The sequence below is a fragment of the Cynoglossus semilaevis genome, chromosome 16 (genome assembly GCF_000523025.1).
Source record: "Cynoglossus semilaevis isolate Cse_v1.0 chromosome 16, Cse_v1.0, whole genome shotgun sequence".
NCBI lineage: Eukaryota > Metazoa > Chordata > Actinopteri > Pleuronectiformes > Cynoglossidae > Cynoglossus > Cynoglossus semilaevis.
The window spans coordinates 8,712,697-8,735,686 of record NC_024322.1 but is presented as its reverse complement, the minus strand read 5'-3'; the positions used below and the strand labels follow the sequence as shown (position 1 = coordinate 8,735,686).

Genomic DNA, 22,990 nt, shown 5'->3' with positions numbered 1-22,990 from the left:
TATTTATGGGAGTGTATGACAGTAGACTTCAATAATCCCAAAGTGACCCTTTGACCTCCTCTTCTCCCCCAATATCAGTTTTTCAACTGAATCGAGTGTGGAGATAAAACCTAGCGGACAAAACTTCCTTTGACTTCAGAGAAAACCTTCTCATGGATCTTAAAAAAGGTTTCATGTTCCAGTTTCTCTTGTTTAGAGAATTGACGTGTCCATGTGCACATTTGAGGATTATACTGTTAATGTCTGGGACATATGGTGACTGGTCTGTATTTACAGTATGTGGAGCTACTGCAGTCGTGATGTCCATGTAAAGTGGGTTAATCTGGCTACAGTAACTCTTGATACAATTCTATGTTCTGAACTTCTGATCCTCTCCATACATTTACACTCAACTTAAAAGCTCAGTCACAAACCTTCACGACCCAAGTCAATAGACATTATTTATTTGTAACTCCTAGGAAACCTGATGTGAGACGGAAAAAAAATCTTTTTGCGACTCAGTCTTTGGGAAAGAATGTTCTAATCTATTATGATATATATGAATACAGGATGTGACACATGTACGGTAATACTGCTAGAAAGTGACAGGAAGTTGTGAGAATATCAACGTGATGATTTCAGTGTGAGGAGAAAGCAAACCTGACGAGACGAGCACGAGTCCACAGATTATGTCGGTTCCTGTCAATACTTCACACAAGACTTTGCACTAGACTGTATTGTGTTCTGTTGGATTGAGTTTGTTTGACAAATTGTGTAGTCTGTGATTCCTCATCTGCGGTCCTTTGTCCTCAGTTGTCAGATAACAATTTGCTGAACGAGCCTCCTTGACGTAGTGTGTACACCAGGGCTTGTCCCATCTGCAATGATTGTGAAAGTTGTTTATAATGACTTTCCGAATCCAGCTAAAGCCCAAATGTTACACATTTCTGTTGGTTGAAGTTCTGGTGTAATAAACAGTAACAGTCGCACTTTTGTTTTTCCTCATTTTTCTCTCTGTTTCTGTCTTGTGTTTCTGTGTTCGTGTTACAGTACGTCGTGCAGTCTAACACGTGGATCAGGACGATGAGAAAAGCCTTCATCGCGCTCCGCTGAAGTCAGGAGTGAGATTTCAAGCGAGGCAGGAACAAAACTGCGTCCAGTACCCGTTAATCCTCCACCTGCTCACGGTAGTTACGGCTCTGACATGTTTTTTCATCCCACTTTTCTGCAGACTCTCCAGACATGACCAAGACCATTAAAACTGTCTCAGACTGAAGGCCTTAATCCTGCATTTCAGTCACGTTTACAACAAAAACAGCGTTTGACAGAAGGGGGATGGAAAAATATTTTGTCTTTGTGTTGGGTCTCCTTTCTTTTTTTTTTTTGTTTCAGACGCCGATACAGCCAGTGTGAAACTGTCGAAGTGTGAAGGAAAGGTGAGTGTGCCGTTCTCACGCACACTCACAATCAACCTCAACCAGACTGAAACTAAGGAGATTGGGACAATCATAGGTAAAATGTGTCATTATTTTTTGCAAATATTATATGAAATGAAAAATATTTATGTATTTAAAATATAAGTTTACCAAGTTATAATTATATTAAGTCAAAAATACAGTTCAGCAAAACTTTTTACCTGTGAAATTGGTAAAAAATTACCTTAAAAAACCTGAGTGTGAGTTTAAAGGAAAAGTTTTCAAAAAGTTTATACTTCTTTGGGGGTGGTGGTAACTTAACAGTGACTAACTATGTTTTCTCTATGTTCTCATTAGCTATTGTTTTTTAGGCTAGCTTTTGGCTAGTCTAGATTACAGCAACTTCTAAGATAACTTTTTGGATCAACTTAACTTTTTCTTTTTTTCTGTTTTTTTTAGGCTAGGTTTTTTAGCAGCTTTGTGCTATTTGTATATAACTCCTAAGTTCCTTATTTCTTATTTTGTTGTTAAAGTCTGTTTTTAGCAGCTTCTATCTTTGGGCTATTTGTATATAACTCCTAAGTTACTTATTTCTTATTTAGTTGTTAAAGTCTTTAGCAGTTTAATCTTTCAACTCTCCTGCTGTCTAACTTTGCTGTGTTGCTGTTCCCCCTCGTTGGTGATAACACACCGACCTCCTCTCACCCTCCTCCGTCTCCTGACAGTTTGGAGGATGCTGTCAGATCTTCTTATAACCCCACTCTTCATGCATCACCTCCACTCCTCCCCTCCTCCACCACCTTCATCCTCTTCTGTCTTCTGCTCCTCCTTTTATGGCTTCAGCCCCTCCCCCCGTTTTCCCTCTTCCACCTGACTGGCCAATAGGAGCGGACGTCCTCGTCCGGTTGGGGAGAGTGAAGGGGGGGAGGAAGGCAGATGACCGCTTGGACAGCACCATCACACAGTCAGAGCAGACAGTAAGGGAAACGCACCAGAGACTCCTGAATGAAAGATCTCAGTCTGTTTGTTCTTCTCTGGTTTTCTTCATCCGTGCAGGTGTGAAAACCACTGTTAACCTGAGACCAGAAGGAGCCAAAAAAAGATGACACATCAAGACCTCCCAATCTGAACATTTATCTGAAGCTGACACACAAACCAACAAACTCTATTCAAGGACACACAGTCCCATCTAGTCAGCCATGCCTGTGCGAGGACAGAGGAGGTTCTCGGTCATGGAGGAGTTCCTGGGGATGGAGGAAGAGCAGGTGGACACAGCCAGGAGCAGAGCTGGGAGCTGTGTGGAGTTCTACTCTCTCAAAGTAAGTTTTTTTAAAAAGTTGGTTATAACTGTGAAGGTAAAATCTAAAAATGTCGGGTTGTGGACATTCTGAATAAGTGTGAAACCACAGAGATGTGTGTCAGACAGAGAAAAAAACAAGTTCAGAGCAGATGATGGAATGTCACATGAACATGACAGAATGTGGTTTTTCACACTGACGGTGTTTTGTGAGCGGGAAAAGCAGCAGCCGCGGCAGGAGTGTGAAGCTGTAAAGCTCACATCAAAGAAACAAGTTGGAGAAAAGATGTGGAAAGATATTTAATGATAAACTTTAGTTTGGGTTCCAAGATTCACCTATTCCTAAGAATACTTGAGTACTACAGTGGCTATATATATATATATATACTTTTTAGCCCCTAGCTAAACCAGCATACTACGACAGTCTTGACTGTTTACATTATTTGGCTGTCATTACCTTTTTGACAGCTCAGTTCAAACTGTCTTTCAGTTTGTTTTACAACATTTTTGCTTACCTCAGGCTCACTGGAAGCATCATATGAGCTTGTGTTCTGCTTTGTTGTATATTTGTTGGCTGACTTTTAACTATACCTGAGCCTTTTTTGATTAGTTTAAACACATTTTTAGCATTTTTCTGAGCTTGCTTTGAGTAACTGTTGGTTAAGATTTAACTATGTATGTTTGAAAAAGTAGTCGGTTTTGATAATATTTCACTACTGACCGGTAACATTTTCTCTGACGTTATTTTAAGAGCTGTCGTTTGTCTTTATAATGCATCATTAATGCTTTACCTACTTTATTTCCTATCGATTTGTTATTTGTTTTAAGCGTTTAATAATGTAATCTGGATTGAGGACATGAGCGTTTTTTTACAACTTTGCAAAACTTAGCTGAGCTATATATAAACCCTACACATAAAAATAGAAAAAAATATTTGATAATGTTTTTTAAAAACGTATTTAAAAAAAAAAAACCCAACAGATTATTGGCAGAGTGGGTTAAAACCAGCTCACGATCTGCTTAAGTCTGGTTTCATAACTGCGGCTCTTGGTGTGCTTTAACGCTGCACTGATACAAATCTGCACAATTCAATAAAGTACACATAATGTGTGTGATATTTAGAGGGATATGCATGAAGTGTTATTACAACCACTGCTCTGTGGTTCTGTTAGATCCAGCAGACCAGCACAGATCTGTGTGTGTGATTGGAAAGAGCTGAGCTGTTTCAGCAGCGGCCTAGCCATGTGTGTGTGCGTGCGTGCGTGTGTGTGTGTGTTTGTACACATTTTTTTGAAGGTAGCCCTGCTTTGGGTTAATCAACTCAAAAGTCTTGCTACGGTCCTGGACTTTTGCATGCTTGAATAGACGCCAATCGTGTTCATGCTTGGCGAGGTTCAAATGTTCTTCTGTTGCTTGAGCTAAAACCTGAAATCTGTCCACTATTAAAACCCAAATCTTTTATTTACAATTTCAAGATGTGCAACAGTATTCCGGGATGCCGTACTGTCCCCTCAGGGAAATTTAGCTGGGACTCTGTGAACCACTATCTTTCCCACACCAATGTCCCCAGAGAAAACAAGCTTTTTAGCTAACGGGAAAAACGGGAGCTGCTGGTATCCTGCTGCCTCGTTTGGTGAATTTGTGTCGCTCGAGTAAATCTGAACAAAGGATTTCAAACATCTTAGTCACAAATTAGTGTCTTTGGACGTACTAATGGAGGCAGCAGCAGAGCAACCAATCCTGTGGACTGTGGAGTACAGAATTATTGATTTTCTCTACGGACCTTGGTGCGGGGGTGTATGATGCTGGTTCAGTGGATTGTTTGATAACGTAACTAAATACGGATATATTTTGTTACATGTTGCCATTTTCAACAACTAACTCTGTGTTGCATTTTGGCTATGTTGCGATTATATTGTTTCCTTGGCTTACTTTTAATATCTTTTGGCCATGTTGCGTTAGTCATTTGGTATTAGCAGTTGTGCAAATGGTCAATCAATTTTGTAGCTAACTTCTTGGCTAGCTTAAAGTTAGTTAAGGGGAATTTTTATGTCTAACTAGTTTGCTTTACTTTGCCTTTTGTATTTATAGTATCACTAAGTAATAATTTTGCCTGGGCTTTGGGTCGTTCTACTCTTAACTTTTTATCTAGCTAAGTTTAAACTTTCAGTTTAGCGCAGGGGAATACAGTTCCCTTTGAAGGGCCGGTTGTAACTGTGTATAGCTGTAACTACTACCTAGAAATATTTTACATTGCTCTGTGTAATAATAATCAAGTTAAGAAAGTCAGTAGCATGCTAGCTTATTATAAGGTAATTAAACACTTTCTAGGCTCCCGCGGGCCACACAAAGTGACTTGGCGGGCCACATTTGGCCCACGGACCTCGAGTTTGTTATAATGTAGCGATAGAGCCCCACTATGTGAACATTGTTTTTTTCTTATGTTAATTTATATCAAAATGTTCTGTTTGTCCACAGCGTCTTCTTACTATTTAGACTCTATCTGATCTATTGTTGGCGTAGCCTCCATTAATTCTGTCCTTAGGGTTTTGCCACAGTATCAGACAGAGCAGCGGCGGCTTTGACAACAAACACAGGAGAGTGTTTGTGTGCGTGTGAAGATGTTCACAGTCTACAAACACACACACACACAGACCTGCAGAGCAGGGAGCTGCTGTTGTCAGAATAACCACAATTTATAAGTTGAAGCATTTGCTGCAATACAATGTTGCCTCGTGTGGTGAGAAAGAGTGAATGTGGGAGCTTCATGCCCTACGTTTCAGCTGCTGTTAGTCGTGACTTTAACTACCTGTAGAGGAGGTAATTGGAGAGGCCAGTAATACCTGGGGTTCCAGCAAACCCCAGGTAATGATGAGCTAGTTTTTATTTCTATATGACAAAACGAATCATGTTTGCCCCGTAATCAGCTGCAGGTCATAGCGTTAGCATGAGCACACTGTACTACGAGAAAAGGAAAACCCTATGAAAGAGGTTTTATGACTCACAGGTCAGGAATGGCGGCTTTGTTTGTGTTCAACACAGCCTCCAGTGTCTGATACTATATCAGTTATATACTGCCATTAACATGTGAAAGCAAACACACACACACACACACACACACTTGCAGTCTAAATTTGAGGAGCCTCGTGATGCTGCGTGTGTTATTAAAGTGATCTTCCAGGTATTTCATTACAGAGCAGTGCAGACCCATGCACTGTATATGTATTTAGACATGTATGATGCCTGTGTTACAGCCCTGTGTGTGGGCGGGAGTAACAATCAGGTTATAATGAAAGAATGTTGTTGTTCTCACGTGACTGATTTGAGAGTGCGTCCAGCGATGGGTATTAAAAACTGGATCTTAATGAGTTCGGGCTTGAGTTGTTGTTGGGTGAAGCTCAATGGCACTTGCTTCGTGCGGACGCGGCTGCCGTTGTGTTAATACCGTTCTACACGGGATGCTGTGATGTAGCATTTTGTAAAATAGAAGGAGAAGAAGAAGAAAGGCAAAGGCAGTGACACATTGGTTAGTGATGGCTCTGAATTGGTGGCGAATCAATTTTGTCTTCAAACAACTTTCACCATTCACCCTGAAGCTTTTCCTGATCTGCTTTTTTCACGGGTGGTCGCCGTGTTTGGCGGAGGCCTCCCTCCACGTCAGGTTCAGACCTTTGATTCTGCCAGTTCCAGGTTCTCAGTGTCAGGCTGCATCTTGTCTTCCTGCCCTCAGCCACTGGCGGTGACACGGGAGGTTGTGAAGTCGGAGACGTCTGGGTGGCGGCTGCAGGTATTAAGGCCAGCTGTTACAGGAGGGGATTATCAGCCACTGACCCCCAGTTCCCAGGTTAGTGAGGAGAAGAAGGAGAAGGAGGTGGATGGAAAAAGAAAAAGAAAAGGTGAAGGGAAATCAGGGTAAAGAGAAGGAGAGAAGAAAGCATGGATGGAAGGAGGGAAGGAGAGGGAGGGGTCGAGTTTTTGACGAAATTGTATTTGACACGCTTAAGCTGGCTCTTTAAAAACTTTTTCAACTGCTATGACAAAGAAGCGCCCTCTGCTGTTTTGACTTGAAAAAGTTGGAATTCACCTTTAATATTTGTGGGGCCTGATCTATTTTTATGATTTTTCAGTCCCTGAAACAACAGTAAATTAGGAAAATGAATTTCAAACACGAGTTTGTAGACAATTCTGTTTATTTTGTTGGAGTCTTGCAGTTCTTGGAATTTGCCGTTTTCAGCATTAATACATCACAGTGACAGTCTCAGAAACCCACTGAGGAATGATTAATGAGCCGCAGTTACGCCTGCTGTGAGGAGATTCTTCACTTGATAAAACTTTAGAAAGCAAGTGCTGACAAATCACAGAGGAATCTGTGATTTATTAGCCCAACACGTTTTCCGCACTTTAACAAATCACATGATCTTTTTAATCCAGCGTTGACAACGTGTGTGAAATATATACGTTTTTAGATTACCATTTACTGTATGCTTTTAGCTTTTATTTCTCCAAACTGATTAATGAACAACACACTTACAGTGTGAAAAATGTGCCCAAAGAAATGTAACTTTTCAAGCCCTTTAGCCTCATAAATCATTGAATTTAATTCTAGCTGTCAAAATGCTGCCTAAAAAGAAAGAAAGTTAAATTTAATCATACATTTCTATACAATTTGAGTGAAAATTTGTCAAAATGTAGCAAATTTGTGATGCTATGTCAATTCAATTTAATCCTCAAAATTTAAAAATTAAAAACAATTTTAACATTAGCATGTCCAAATTAAAGAAAAAAATGAGAAAAAAAAATCATTAAGAAACCAAGTGAGAAACAGTTTTAACATTAGCATGTCAAAGTTAAAGAAAAAAATGAGAAAAAAAAAATCATTAAGAAACCAAGTGGCTGAATCTGAGTATCTCCATTGCCCCGTAATCAGCTGCAGGTCATAGCATTAGCATTAGCACACTGTACTGCGAGAAAAGGAAAACCCTATAAAAGAGGTTTTATGACTCACAGGTCAGGAATGGCGGCTTTGTTTGTGATGATGGAATATGATGCAATGATTTTTGAAATTAGTTCAAAATTCTTAGTCGAAGAGGTGAACGTCCTGCTCCCCACCTCAATACGGTGTGTTAGATTTAAATAGTGGATGGCAATAGTTTAAAACATTTTTGAAATCCATACCTGGGTCAGGCTTTGGTCATGACTGTTCTATTTTCTCAGCTCAGGTTTTAACATTTCCTCACTGATCCAGGTGGAAGATGGATAAAACCACACACACACACACTCGAACACACACAGACAGATGTTGACACAGCGGGACAGCTCTGTTTTCAGGGCATTTGGCCAATGTTCTTATCTGCAGTCGAACACTGGCGGCGGCGGCTGCTGCACGTTTTCTCTGCGCCTTTTGTTTTGACAGGAATAATGACGGAGAAACTGAGATCACAACACTCGCTGCTCCACGTTCAGGAATAGCAGCAGGCGTGTCCCTGCAAACAGAGACACATTGTGTGTGTGTGTGTGTTTGACTGACACATAGTTGCGACCGTAACAGTGCGTTTTCCACGTTTACTACGTGACTTTTGGCTTAGGGTGTACTTGAGTTTTGAATGTATTTGTACGTAAAGTAGGGTTTGATCTAAGCCTTAGTTATTTCTGGCATTTTGAAGCCAAGATCAAGACACATATGTGTGTAAACAAACAGACATACACGTGTATTCTAGCTTTTTAATAACATCCAGAATGTTTATATTCTGCTGTGGCGTCACACGTGGACAAACGTCTGCTCCTTTTTTTGCAGATTTCTGCACAGTGAAGTCAAACTGTGGTTCCATGATACTGAGTTTTTTTGGGTATAAAAAAAAAAATATATATATATGTATGTATATATATATGTATAATACTGCCCCCCCTTCTCACGTGCAGCCATCTGCAGAAACGTTAATCAGGATTGTTTAGAGAAGAGCATAAGTGTGTTTATATCCACATCAGTTAGCAGAGAGTGACTTCGCATGTATCCGTCTCTTTGTGCTTACTCATTTGTGTTCAAACCTGGCAATGCTGGCTGAGCGTTGACTAAGCCTCGCCCACAAAGCCAGCGCAGAACGCTCCTATCACTTCCAGCGGTTTCTTATCAGCCCGCTAGAAAGTCTGGTCAAGAGTTCAAAGCCCGCATTCCACCAAAGACGATTGTTAGTGAAAACTGACCTCATTCAAATCAACGCGTATGTCACTGGATAATATTGAATATTAGATCAGTGAATTTGCAGCTGGAGAGATGTGTGGTGAGATATTCTTTTTTCATATTGTAGCTCAGAAAAAACGAGTCATCACACCAGAGACAAACGACAAACATCACAGATAAGTTGACGGGAGTGCACACAGGGAACACATAAATCTCTGGAACCATTATAGGAAAACTCATCCATCATCATTCGAAGCTTTTAGGGAAACATCATCTGCACAAACGAGCTGTTGCACGTCACCTCCGTAACCTGTCAACAGATTCGCAGCAGAGGTCAAACTGTTTAAGCAGCAAAAGATAGTTTAAAAAAACAAAACAACAAACCCATTTAGCCTTGTGCCTATGAATAAATATGTATTCTCTTTAAATGTTACTCCTGGTAAGATAAATTAGTAAGATAAAAGACAGCCAGTAAGTCTTCAGAAATGATCAAGTGTAGGTAGATATTAGCCTGGAAGTAGCTAACGGTTAGCCTAAAGAGTTAGCCACAATTTGGCTTTACATATAGCTATTTAAATATATATGTATAAATAAAATAAAAAATATATGTTTATATATTTATTTAATAACCATACATCAAAATCACACATTAGCACAGGAACAGCTAGCCAAAAGTTTTTTTATGTTAGCCTAAAAGCACAACTTGACATTGATATATAACATATTTGAACTTCAAAAACAACTAAGAGTTAGTTTAAAACCATCTTGGGAGCTTATACGGGGAATATCTTTTAATTAAGTTTGATTTTTTTTTTTTTTTTTTTTAATCTTTAAAAGCCAAAGCTCACTCCCCTCGGGGATTTTCATTGCCATCAGCCTCAGTGTTTGGCTGAGTGTTTCAGCAGTTTAGGGAAATATGAAAAACTTCAGTGTCAGGAATCTGTTGTGTGTAAACATTTCCCAGCAGTAAACTCTGAACTGTGTGTGTGTGTGTGTGTGTGTGTGTCAGTGTCAGAGACAAGGGGTTTTAATGGTGCTGCTGCTGCTTCAGGGATTTTTATTCTTTATCAGGTTATGGTGGGTTTTGGTTTGCTGCTGAAGAGTCTTCAACAAAAAAACATATCCATACAACATATATCAACAAAACAAAGTTTATATTCCATACAGTAGAAACGTTTCCCTTTTGTAAAATCACTGTATTTCCGTCAGGTTGACTCCAGCCCTGCTGCTGTCACACAGAAACCCTGCTCAGCTAAACCAGCTGGTGACACCAGCGTGACCTCTTGGACCAAAACCTAAACTGTCCTGCTGTTAGACCTGAGGGAGTCTCGTAACCTGTCCCGCTGCATCACCGTCCACATCCGTCTGACAAATGACTCAAGTGTGCGCTTTAGGTGTCAAATATTTCAAAAGAATTTTGTGCATCTTTGTCAGGCAGTGACACGGTCCTTCGGTCGAGTTCCTTTGGCCACACACTATCTAATGTCTAGATTAAATATTTCAAAAGAGTATGCTGTACATAAAGAACAACATACTGTACATTTTTCAAATACCATCAATGAGGATATAAGAAAAAATGTTTATGCCAATCTATGGAGCCAATCTTTTTGTATTTTTGTGCCCACATTATATAACATTGTGAGCACTTCAATAAACTAAAGTAACTAATGAAAAAAAAATAGTACGATGTATTTCAACTTTGTTAGCATAAATTAGTTAAATGTGGTCGGGATTGATATAACGTGCTAATGATAGATTAAAGGATGTAGAATATCATTAGCATGATTTAGGCCTAGTCCATGAGGTAAAAGACGTTTTGTTTTAAATAACCAGGTCATAATTATTTAAATTGAGTGCCCACGATTTAGCGCACATCTAATAAAATTAAACAAGTCTAAAATTTAGTAAAATGAGATCAGGATTTTGCAAATTGGGAGCATGTTTTCCTGATGTCCCCAAAAAAGTTTTCATGTGCAACAATATTTTTATGCTAGCAAAGGCTACAGCAGCTATGTGCCTCTACTGCTTCGTGTGGTAGAATAATGCCATAGCAACGTAATCTTACAAAAACATTTAACATTTTATCTTTAAGTCAAAGATCTACAAATGTAGACTGATCACTTCACGCTTTAAAAAAACTCTTCTTTTAATCAAAAACATTTGAGTCGAGCACTTATCACAACAACACAACCCTCTAAATATACAGGAGCTAACTTGTGGTAGAAACATATATATAACTGTACATGCAGAACTACACAACAGCGCTACAACAACGCCATTGTTGGGTAGAAACAATATATATTTATATATAACTGTACATGCAGCGGACACAACAACGCTACAACAGCGCTACAACAACGCCATTGTTGTGTGCGTGACACACTGACACACTGACTCATATTTAGCCACAACAACGTAAACAACAGCCCATCACGTGTTGACGTGCACGTCAGTGTGTCTATAGCATTTACAACTCTGCCGGGAGACTGTGCTAATCAGATTAGCGGGGGTTAGAGAGGGTGTATGTGTGTCTGTGTGTGTGTGTGTGTGTGTGGTCAACAGAATAACAGATGTAAGACACTGGCAGTCAGACGAAGGCCGTCTGTTTCTCTGTTTCCGTCTTGGTGCCTCTGTGTCAGTATTTAGACAAGTAAAGACAAGCAAAACTGTTGAGGAACAAATCCAACCACCGGGAATTTTCATCTTTGCTCACAAATGACGGGAATCTCTTTGTATAAGTTTCATTTTATTTGAGATGGAAATTACATTTTTTAAGAAACTCCAGTCTCTTTGTGGAGCTGATTTCTTCTGCTAGATGTTAGTCCGTGCTGTTTTAATGGGTCTCTGCAGTCTCTAAAAGGTCATAGGTCAAAGGTCATAAAGTTGTCATTATTAATATTATTATTTACCATTGCATTGTAGAAGCTGATTCAAATCCCTAGATTGTGAGGCTTTTATTTTAGATATTTTTGTTTTGTCAAGTCAGCCATGTTCTAGTGATGCTAGATTAATTTAAAAAAAAAATACAGAATGGTAAGAAGACTGTCCCCTAGAGTTTGTTCCTGCAGAAATTAAATTTCGAGTCACGTTGCGGAACAGATTACCATATAGGTCGTGGATTCCTTTTTTTTTTTAACTTTTTTTTCACAGTATTTAACTGTATTTCTTTTACATCAGTCACACTTAGAAAATCTTTCCTTAACTTTCCAGGAGCATTACTTTCACACTGTATATATAGCACAATATATTTTGATGTAAGCCTTAAAGATATTTTACGGTCTTCCTCAAACAAACCTCCTCCTATTGTTCCCTAAGTGTGGTCCACGTCGTCTTCAACCCCCAGACATGGAGCAGTTATTGAGTTACAGTGACAGCGCAGTGGAATGATGCTTGAGTTTCCTCCTCCTTCGGCCTTCTCCTCCTTCTCCACATCCTCCTCCTCCTCTGTAACTAACTCGTCTGTCAGCGTCGCAGAACTTTAAAACCCGGATCATAAATCTTCCAGGAGTAAACACACGGTGGAAACAAGAACATGTCCCTTTTTTTGGTTTGTTTTTTGTTTTTTGAAAGACTCCTCTCTAATGGACCGTTATCCTCATAAAATACTGTAGTTTTCTGCAATTATTCTCATGGAAACGTACTGTACGCAGAGCAGACGACAGAGTTATGGGATGGTTTTTTTTTTTCGAAGCAGAGGCAAAAACACAGGGAAANTGAAAAGTGTGAGGTGGCAGGAGATGTGGTTCAGCGGAGGCAGACCAGCGGCTGATTCCACTCCCAGATGTTATTTTGGATCCATACCTCAAACATTTGTCGCCCAGAAACTCCTGCTTCGTGCTGGGAAAAAGGAAACAGCAGGGCTTTATTTTTGGCAGTGAGCGTGGAAGTCTGGAAGTGCAAATAGAAGAAGGAGGAGGAGAGGCAGGAGAAGGTGGTTGTTGTGGTGAAGAGTCCATCCCTGCATGGGCAGAGGATGCAGTTTTGGGTCACAGCGTCTTCCTGTCTGTCTAAGGTATCTGTCACAGAGCCGTCTCTTTCTGAACTCGACCGGCCGTTTCACCCAGATCACCACGTGTCTGTGGATTCATCTCAGCTGCGTCAGGAAACCCAAATCAGTCAGAAAGGGAAGGAATATGCCCACATGTCTATCTCAATATTCTTCACGCTAACAAAAATGCGAGAAACGCACTGAGAGGTTTTCTGGGTCAGACAAGTTCACAACACAGGGGCCATGCTAACTTTTGTATTATAATAATTACAGCATGCTTGTTTTGTTTATCCTTAGCTATTGCTAGGTTGCCGTTTATTCATTACCTTGCTTTTTACTACGTTAATATTGGGACAACTTTTAGATTTTTTTTGTAAATATGTCTTTGCTACAGTTTCAGTTAACCTCAGGTACGTCTAACTAAACACTTTTTAAATTGACTTTCTCACCAACCCATCGTTTGTCGTTGGTAAACAACTTCGTGCCATAATTTAGCAATTTCTGATGTCGTGTCACGTCTCTAAAGCTCTTTTTAAATATATTTTTTGTATGTATTTTACGAACTTACGGCAGGATAGGAGCCTTTAGCTACTACATATTTTTTTTATATATTGTGGACTATATATTGTATTGATACTTTGAATCAGTTTCCCAACCCCTGGTTGATAATTTGATACCCGGCTGTGGTGGTACAGAGTGAAAAAAATGTACTTCATTTTTACTAATTGACTTAATTCCAAAAGAGTCCAGTCATATCCCTTTTTTATTTTTTTAAACTCCGGGGCAGTTTTTTTATTCAAAGATAATCTGTCAATGTTTCAAAACAACAGGTCATTCAGACTCTGATACTAACAGGATAAGGTCTAAAAGATGTTTTATTTTGAAAATGTAATGATCCTTCAATTCCTTCTGGTACCACTTGGGGACCACTTCTTTAAATGCCCCCTCATCACATCCCTAAGGGCAGATTCCGGTACAGTGAACTGGGCTCATGTTGTGATCTTTAATGCATTGAAGCCCATTTTCTACCATCATTGTGTCAAAACAAAGCTTCATGTTAAACACCTGGAACCCTGAGCATGGAGCAGAGTGAAGGCTCCACACTCAGCTCTGGAGCTCTGGACTCTCTCCAGCTCATTTTATACCCACTGCCTGATGAGCTCTCCCCTCGTCTCCGTCTCTCCTCCTCTTTTTTGGCTTCAGGTTTTTCAATAGCCAGGCCCTCAGAGCGTGACGGAGACATCCCCTTCACTTCAAAGCGAACGTCAGACGATATTCCCAAGCGCACAATATTGATTCTCTGTCTTTTTTTTCTTACTGCAGACAGAGAAGGAATCAGCAGCGATGCAGATTAGCCTTCTTATTTCCACAGCGTTACCCTCTGTGGGAATGTGGGTCAGAATCAAACAACGGCCAACTCAGAAACGCGTGTTGTTTCTGTCATGGATACTATAGGAGGTGAAAACCAATTTAATACAACACAAGCGCTCTTTTTATTGTCGCGACCAGTGACAGAGTGGAACAATGAGGAGGCAGTAACCAAACACGGCAGTGTAGTGACGGCCGTGGTCCAGCAGCACAGAGTTGTTTCCAACCACAGCTCTGACACACCCTGACTTTAGTCTTTTGGTCTTCTTTTTACTTCTCCTTCAGATCTTTCCAGACTAGAGTATGAAACTAAGCAGCACACTGTTAGACTGTACCAAAAATGGCTAAAACTAAGATTAACAGAACATAATAAAATGATACCAAGATTACACATCCACTTTTAACAGCTGCTGTTGAAAGTTTTGAGAGTACCTCAAGGGTATTTTGTATTCGTGAGCGGGTATTTATATACTGCAAATCCCACTTTAACTGTTGGTATTTTTGTCCCAACTGTTTTTTAGCGGTAGCAACGTGTATCTATTAGCTGTTTGCTTGAAACAGTTCTTTAATCAGGTTTTTAGCGGTAGCTACGTGTATCTATTAGCTGTTGCATTGTTTGCTTGAAACAGTTCTTTAATCAGCCAATAATATAACGAACCGATCGTAAATAACAAAACGAGAACTCCAACATATGTTACATAAATTGTCCAAGGTGGAAATTATCTTTAAAATATTTACTTTTTTTTTTTTTTGCTAGCTATGTCAAAATGCTCATTTTATCAACATATAAGCTAGTTCCTTTCCCTTTCCTTTCCCAAGCCAGTTACATTGTTAGCTAACATTTCGTGTACCTCTTACTATACTTTTTTGCATTTTTTATAGCTATTATAGCAGTATTGCGCCATACATGTTTGGTGATATTTGGTCGCTTCCTAGTAAAGCTTACTACTACTAAGCCGAACCCATAAAAAATGGGTCATGTGGGAAGTACCAAATGTAGTACAAGACAGTTAGAAACGCCGTCGACGCTGACATTCTGCAGCTGTTTTTATGCAGCCAGAGACGTGATCAAAGAGGAGCGGCACCTATCAATGCTCTAATCATCAGAGAACTGATAAGACGGAACAATCGGTGCATACCGCTGTGTTTGTACAGACCTCACCACTGTCCACAGTGGACTGCTGTTAGGATCAGTCCTGTCAGGGAAACACTGGCACTGGTGGAACTGTGACGTTGAAACTGAAGTTTTTATCCGTCTTCTCTGAAGACTAGGTGTGAATGGAGGATGAATGAGGGATACATTTTCCTTTAAATTTGATTGGAATTTATAAAATCATCTTATGTGGGAAATCTGAAAGTATGAACCGTGTTGTACATTTCTCAGGAAAATGCGTGTTGAGGTAGTTATTTTGTAGGAGGTATCTTTGTTCTAATTACCTTCATTTTACTCAGATATTTATATATATAAAAAACGGGGGGTTTGCTGATAACGAGATAGTGATGATTAATAAATGAATTGGTCTTGTTTACCACATCTGCACTGAACCCATCAGTCAGTTGACCTACGCATCTCAACACCTTATTGCTGAAGTAATACCTGCCCCTCAGTACCACACTACTCGTCAAGGCACCGTCTCACGTGTTTTTTCCAGATTCACGTAGACACAGTTATTTTTCGAAAAAAAAGGTCCAAATGAGCCTATTTACATAGTGATTGTATTCCCTTCATCGCTCTCTGTCTCTTTCTCTCTCTCACTCACTTTCTCTTTTTTTATCGATTTAAATGTAAACACCACACTGAGCCGACTCTGTAACTGTACGGGTCTGTATGTGTCCCACGTGTTTTACTGTGATTTACCCACCTACCCCGACGTTCCTTGTCATCGCCGTCATGTTTTTCTTGGCTCCGGCACCGCATTCTCACACCTGAAACTGGACCTGGAGCTAACCTTAAGCCTGGTTCTGGTCTAAGGGGCTCAGATGAACCACCACGGAACACTTCACTTTTGTAACAGCACAGGGTTTGACACGGAAAAAACATATACTCTAAATGAAAACAGTGTCACACTTGTAGGTCTGCACACGAGACCGGGAGTTAAACCAACAGAATGTTTTTATGAGCTCATTAGTTGGAGGTGGGCAGGAAAAGAGAAGCAACACGTCTGGTTTTCAAAATAAAAGATGTCAGAACGGATACCCCAGCAAACTGACACAGAACGCGTTGCTTACTGAATGTTATGAAATAGTTCTGCTACTAAAACAATGAATAAATACACAACAGCACATGTTGCATTTGTAGCATCTTAGTATAACATATAGAGAGATTAGTTCCTAGATGCACACTAGCCTGTGACACAAGCTTTCAAATTTTTGGCGTTGGATGTGCGTGCAGTTGCCGTCGCTTGTCGTCAGTTGTTGTTGTTCTATTTTCTGTTTTTAGTTTTTGTGGTTGAATAACAAATAGCTCCTCGTTTAACAACAGTTCTTGGCACTGCTTCTGGGATTGCAAGAACCTATAATTACTATAATTTTTGGTAAAAATACTGCACTTATGTCTGCAAACACTCGTAATGCAATTTAGTCGTGCGTGTTTTGGCATAGAAACGAAATATTACAGATTCTCAAAGTATTTTCATGTAATGCAAACGTTCCACTGTAGATTGGTTTTATTGTGAAACAACCTACCGGAAGCTGTTTGTGTTGCCTACTCCAACTTCACAGCCTGTGACTGAGCTGTGCAGCGGCGGAGCTGCGTTTGTCAGAACAACTAGCTCTCTGTCAGAGACGCTCAGGCGAAAATCCGTGGACGCCAACTGAACTCGGTTGCTCAACTCCGTCCCCAGCTCTGCGTCATGGAGCCTCATCACTCCGGGGCCGCTCTGTCAGCAGGATAAAGCCTGGACTTTATTTTTATTTTTTTTATTTTTTTTTTATATTATCGTGACTATAATTCGTGTGATGGGAATATATTTTCGGTGGCGTGGATCTGTGCTGTAGCCTTAATGGACACCATGTCACCGCAGCAGGGGACCATGGGACAGAACAGGTCCGAGTCTGTGAGCGGAGACAGGAAAACTCTTCTCGAGAACAAGAAGGTAAGAAGCAGGTTTTAGCCGCCGCAGCTGCAGGAGGATGGGGTGGAGAAGAGTGGGACCGAGCCAGGGTGCGTGCGTCTTAACGCACGGACCTTGAAGGATAAATCTCAGTAAAACCTTCAGGTGTGAGACCTGGGTGACCCTTTAAGAGAACATGCAGCGCCTTTGATTTGGTTTAACTGTTAAACCCATTTATATCAGTCTCGTAAATTCGTTCAATCTGTTTAAAAACCTGATCCGGTCAAGACTCACCTCAGAGGAAATCTTTGTACTTAATTACGGACACGAATTCATATGGTTTTATGTTTGAAATATTACCGACAGTAATAACTTTTGACCAGATTTACTTTTGTTTTGGACACAAATACAATGATCTTTGTACAAAATTTTTTTTGGGCACAAATACAATGATCTTTGTACAAAATCTGATGTATTTTTCTAAAAAAAAAATGCAATTTTTTCCTGAATTTAAATCTGTCTTTTTTAAGTAAAACCCCAATATTTTAAATCCTGACATTAATCCACAGACCCCCCCACGACCCCTGACATCTCCAACATTTCCCAGACTTTTTTTTCCTCTCATTGTAAACTGTTTCTACAGTCTGATCTCTACACAGTTCCTTACTTGATCAAAGTGAAACGACTCTTGTTTGTCTGCGTAAATGCTGAATAAATATCTATCTGGGCTGAATAATAGGTTGTCCGAGCTGAAGGCAAAGCAAAGAGCAGATGATAATCTGCTAATCTGCTGATTGTCAATCAGACAGACGGAGCCATCGCTGCTGTGTCTAAAGCTCTCGACATCTTCACTGCTGCAGCAGCTTCAACCAGAATCCATCATTCATCATTTCCTCCATGTTGGTTTTATTCCCCGTGACTCGTTGCAGACCAAAACTAGCTGCTGTTATTATTATTTTTTATATAATTTGTCTGTATCTTTTTGGCTGCGGAGAGGAGGAGAAATCCTCCAGCAGCTGATATGAGAATGTGTGTAAACAGCGCCCCCCTCGAATTAGTTAAAGTGCATGTCACAGCTGCATCTTGAAAGAAAGAGAACACAGACCTGCAGAAATGAGACACTTCAGGATCACAAAACATATATTTGGTCCATATTACTGTGATCAGTGTCTTAGATTACATGAATGCTGATTTTTCTCCCTAACCAAACAGAAGTTCATAATTTATTTTACCCCCGTTAATGGAAGTTTAAAAAATGTTAAGCCCTTTAATATTGCCAAATGTAAATGTTTTGTACAAAAAGAAGTCGGTGTGAATTCACGTACAACGCTGATGATCCGCTCTTCGCATGGGCATTTAAAATCTCTTCTACATTCACTTCACCATAAAACCGTGATGTTCCAGACTGTGGCTGGACAACATTTTCCTTCGGAGGAATTTGAATTGGATTCCTGTGCCGTGAAGGAAACATAGTGTACATACTGTGACTGTACCTGTCACAGCTCTACATGATTCCTGTGGCACCTCTTTTAACAGCCTCTGAAAAATAAAAAGCCTCTCTGTTGACTTGCGCCGGTATGTGGAAACTCTGCGTTAACACCGTGGACCAAACAAGTCAACAGTTTGGGCCACTTGGGCCTGCCCCACACTTTGAGAAACACTGTCCTGATGACTTTAACAACAACTAAATGTTGACCAAAAATTCCAACCAAAAAAATCTAAATACAGAATATGTAGTGCAGAAATATAAAAGCTAGCTAAATGATAGCAAAAATGTGGCTGGGGAGTTACCATGGCAACATCACAGTTGATAATTTTTTAACTCAAACTTAACTCAAAAATAGCCGTCATAGCTAACAATAGGTAAAAATAATACAATAAGGTGTAAACAATGATATAAAAGAAGAGGCTAACATTAGCCGTTAGCGGTAGAACCAAAAGTGTTGAATTGTTTGAAGCTCATTGTCAGTGATTCGATGGACATGCAGTTCATTCAGGTCCATCTGGTCAGCCCTGTCCTGTGATACGTGACTTCGTTGCTTGTTCGTTCGCGGCGTTTCGTGACTGTTGTCACCTGTGAAGTTGCTTCACCTCTTGACTCCTTCAAAGGATTCTCTCACAGCCGCGCTTCATAAATCTTGTCGTTCAGCCCATAAATGATGTGTCTCCCCTTGGGAATGTGACTCTTCTTCTGAGAAGTCCTTCACTGACCGTCCATTGTTGACACAAAACTGCTGAGTTTGCAAGTTCAAGTTGACCACAATTTCTTATCAAAAGCGACCCCTTAGCCCAGCCCTGCTGAGTGATGTCATCCCCAGACAGACTAAGACTCACTTCCAGTCAAATGGAGTTGATTTTCTATGGATTTTGCAACAATTCATCATTTTTAATACAAGACTTTAATTCTTCTTTAGATCTTCCCTAGATGTTTTTTGTTTTTTTTTTGGTGTTAAAAACTCAAAGGCAAATTCCCGTTAATTTTTCTTCGTTAAAGAAAACTATTTTTTCCCCCAAAGTTTAGCTATAAGTTATATACATTTGCTTTATTCTGTAGTTTTGTCTCTTTCCGTGAAGTTGGATGAGGCTAGTGATTCTCACTTATTTTCTGTTATACCCCCCCTAGGGGACAGAAATGGTTTCACACCCCACTCCAAATTTGCAATACTTTTGAAAACCTGGTATGTTTTTTTTTTTATCTGTACAAACCACTTGTATGAGTTGCTGCCACCTAGTGACTGGAGGCTTGTATATCGTTTAAGCAGTACATCCATGAGTCATTAGCTACATTTTTGGCTTATCAAAATATGAACATTTGTTATAAGTTGTGTGTGTACTACAAGTACTTTACGTATATAATTCAGTGATATTTTCTCCCACTGAAGTGTGGAATGTATTTGTGTGGAATGTGGGTGTTTACAGCTCACATGCTTTCGCTATGTTGTTTATAGATAAGGTGGACAGTGCCCGGGGGGCGGGGTGGGTGGGGGGGCGACAGTGACCCCATGGATGTCCACTGTGTTTCAGTCAGAATTCACAGTGAATGCATTTGTTCTGCTTAACCTTTTAACTCACTTCCTCTTTTTTTTTTTTTTTTTTTTTTTTTGGTACTTCACCACTGTCGCTGTCACTTCGCCTTTTCCTAGATTTTCTGTCTGTCTGCATTTCCTGCAGCTATGAACTGCTGATTCAGTGCTTTTAAATCTGTCTGCTTCTCCGTCTATTCTATTCTGTGGTTGTTCAGCGAAATTCTGGTAAAAAGCAGCACCTGAAAAAAGAGTGATTTTTGGCGGGAAACTGCTGTTCAATTTAGGAAGTTGGAAAACAAGAGCCTAGACCACATGGGCTGCACCCCACTAAAAGTCACAACACATCTAAGCGTGGGTCATTTTTTAGGAGTCGACATCAGGTCATGTGACCTGCAAGTTTCAACATGCATGAACAACATCGAACCCTTACTAATTATTTTTTTTCGTTCTTTTTTTCTCGTCGTCTAATGGTGCAGAAGATGAAGACCCTGGCCCACAGACGACAGTCGGCTCCATCGCTGGTCATCAGCAAAGCACTTACCAGATCCAGAAGCACATCCAGGTAATGTCTAAACACAGTGACTGTGGAGGCCGCTGCACAAATGTTGCTTTTAGGGCAGCCTGCTCGGTGAGATTTTCCACATGTGCATTATTTTTAGCACTTTTCTCTGTAATCCTTTTTTTGTATTTTTTGGTTGTTCTCATTGATTGACGCAGATGGTTTTAAAGGTTAAGATAAGTTTAGTTTTCAGAGAAGTTTCCCCAGAAGGTTCCCTACTGGAGTTGGAGGGTAGAACAGAGGCTATTTAGAAATGGAGAAATCCCTCTGGGATTACTTCCTTCACCATTAAATACTCCATGTCCCCACAGAGAGATAAAGGAAGAAATTTAAATATAGCTGAGGTCTAGAACATGGTCGGAACTGATTTGGAATCTGCACGCGTTCCTTTGCCTTCTACCTGCAAGATGTTCTTTGCCGAAGCCGAGACCGAAGACAGATGTTGGCAAATTTGAAAAAAAAAAAAAAATATATATGGAGAAAGAGAAATTTCAAATTTGAATCAAAAAACCATGTCATGGTTCTTCACAGTTACAGAAAGTCTGTAACGATGGGTTTGGTCTGGAGTTTGGGGGAAGGTGGAAACCGCTGGACTGAGCAGAGAAATGTGAATGAAATAAACTGGTACACATCATTTCCCACACTCCCTGAAACATTCCAGACTCATTCAAGGATTAGAGGCTACAAACTCCTCTTCTCTCCCTCCCTCGCTCCCAGAGCTATCAGGACTTTCATCGCCCATGTCCACTATCGCACAAATCCCTTCCTCTTCCTTCACAGGCTTGGATAGAAGCCATAACAAAGCCTTTAGGGAAAGCACGTATTTGACCCACAACAGTTTGTCGTCAGCTTGGTCCTGTCTATTTTTAAAGGACTAAATAAAACGTGGGTAAATTTTAGAGAGAACCCGGCAGATTTCCACGTAAAAACGTTTTGTGCGTTTGTTGAGCCCAGTTTGAGCGGGTTGACCGTTTAGACGTGCGCTGAGAGAAATGGGTCAGTGCTCCTGGGGAAGTGCAAAGTGCATGTGTGTGTTAGTGTGTTTTTTGCAGAAGATCGTGAGGATGACACACACTCGTGTGCGTGAGAAAGAGAGGCAGCCAAAGTGGAAGACAAACAGAGGCTGTCCGTCCCGCAGACTCCGTCCACGTCCGACCACTTAGTGAGTCTCAGTAGACGTGGAGCCTGGAGTTTGACACTGTCGGCCTTCGCCTTCGACCTTTGACCTCCGATCGGGAGGGTCGTCGTAGCGGTGGAGGTCATCGGGGGTCAAAAGCACTAATGTATTGTGAGGTGTTCCACAACCGTCAGAGTGTGTTAGACCGAAAATAGGTGGAATTTTTCTCTCACAAAAGAGTGAGAACCGCAGGTAGGAACCGTTGCGGATTCTTTAGGGTCGAATGTTGGCCTCTGTGAAAGGCTTTTTCATGATCCTCCAGTCGTTTTCATTTAGAGACAGATCTGGATATAGTGTGTAAAAGGCAGAGAGAAAACATTTTTGAGTTCAAAATGTGCATCTTTTTGTCTTCATCAGCAAAAAAGTGACACCTCCTGGTGTTTCTGAGATGTCACAGTGACAGATACTCGAGGTCACGTGACTCACAGAGGTGGATTTGATTGAATCTGGCAGTGGTTATTGTGTCTTTTCCTGTCACAGTTATTGGTCCTTGTGTGGTTTCGTTTGCTTTTGTTGCGAGTCCCTTCATGTGGCTCCACTGCGAGTGTGTCTTCATGCTCTGCTAGCTTCGTATAAAAGCCTTCACCCCCCCCCCACCGCCCCCCAAAGTGCCGTTAATTCAATTTTAATAGAGATGTGAGCTCTGCCAAAGAAAACTTGGCAGCGCTCACATCTCATGGTCGTTGCAGAACCACCAGTGGTATCTTTGTTCGCGTAAACCGCGGTGTCTGGGTCCTTCTCACTGAACACGAGCAGGTTGTCCAGCAGTAAATACTTTCTACGCAACGTGAGCTAAACTAATCTTCTTGTTTGTTAAGTGTTTGGATCTATGTAAGTGCCTTTGGGACAATGGTGTTAGCTTAAATTTAGTAAAAAAAAAGTTCAAAACGTTAGCATTGTTACAGTTACGTTTTAATTCATTTCATTGGAATTTTAAATGCTACTGACCT

At 40.5% G+C, this 22,990-nt stretch overlaps 1 protein-coding gene across 5 annotated transcripts in view; it reads left to right on the top strand.

The window, feature by feature from the left end:
- LOC103391965 (rho GTPase-activating protein 20-like) overlaps positions 1-22,990 on the top strand; it is a 56,943-nt gene that overhangs the window by 5,274 nt on the left and 28,679 nt on the right. Inside the window, exons 4-7 of one of the 5 annotated variants that reach the window (XM_025063611.1) lie at positions 1,030-1,166; positions 1,372-1,491; positions 2,120-2,713; positions 20,781-20,866. In XM_025063611.1, the coding sequence (XP_024919379.1) occupies positions 2,594-2,713; positions 20,781-20,866 (206 nt within the window). In that variant the 5' untranslated portion in view covers positions 1,030-1,166; positions 1,372-1,491; positions 2,120-2,593. Of the gene's footprint in view, positions 1-1,029; positions 1,492-2,119; positions 2,714-16,007; positions 17,321-20,780; positions 20,867-22,990 lie in introns of those variants that run through there. The other 4 variants (XM_008328462.3, XM_025063612.1, XM_008328466.3 and 1 more) reach the window with 4 other exon arrangements.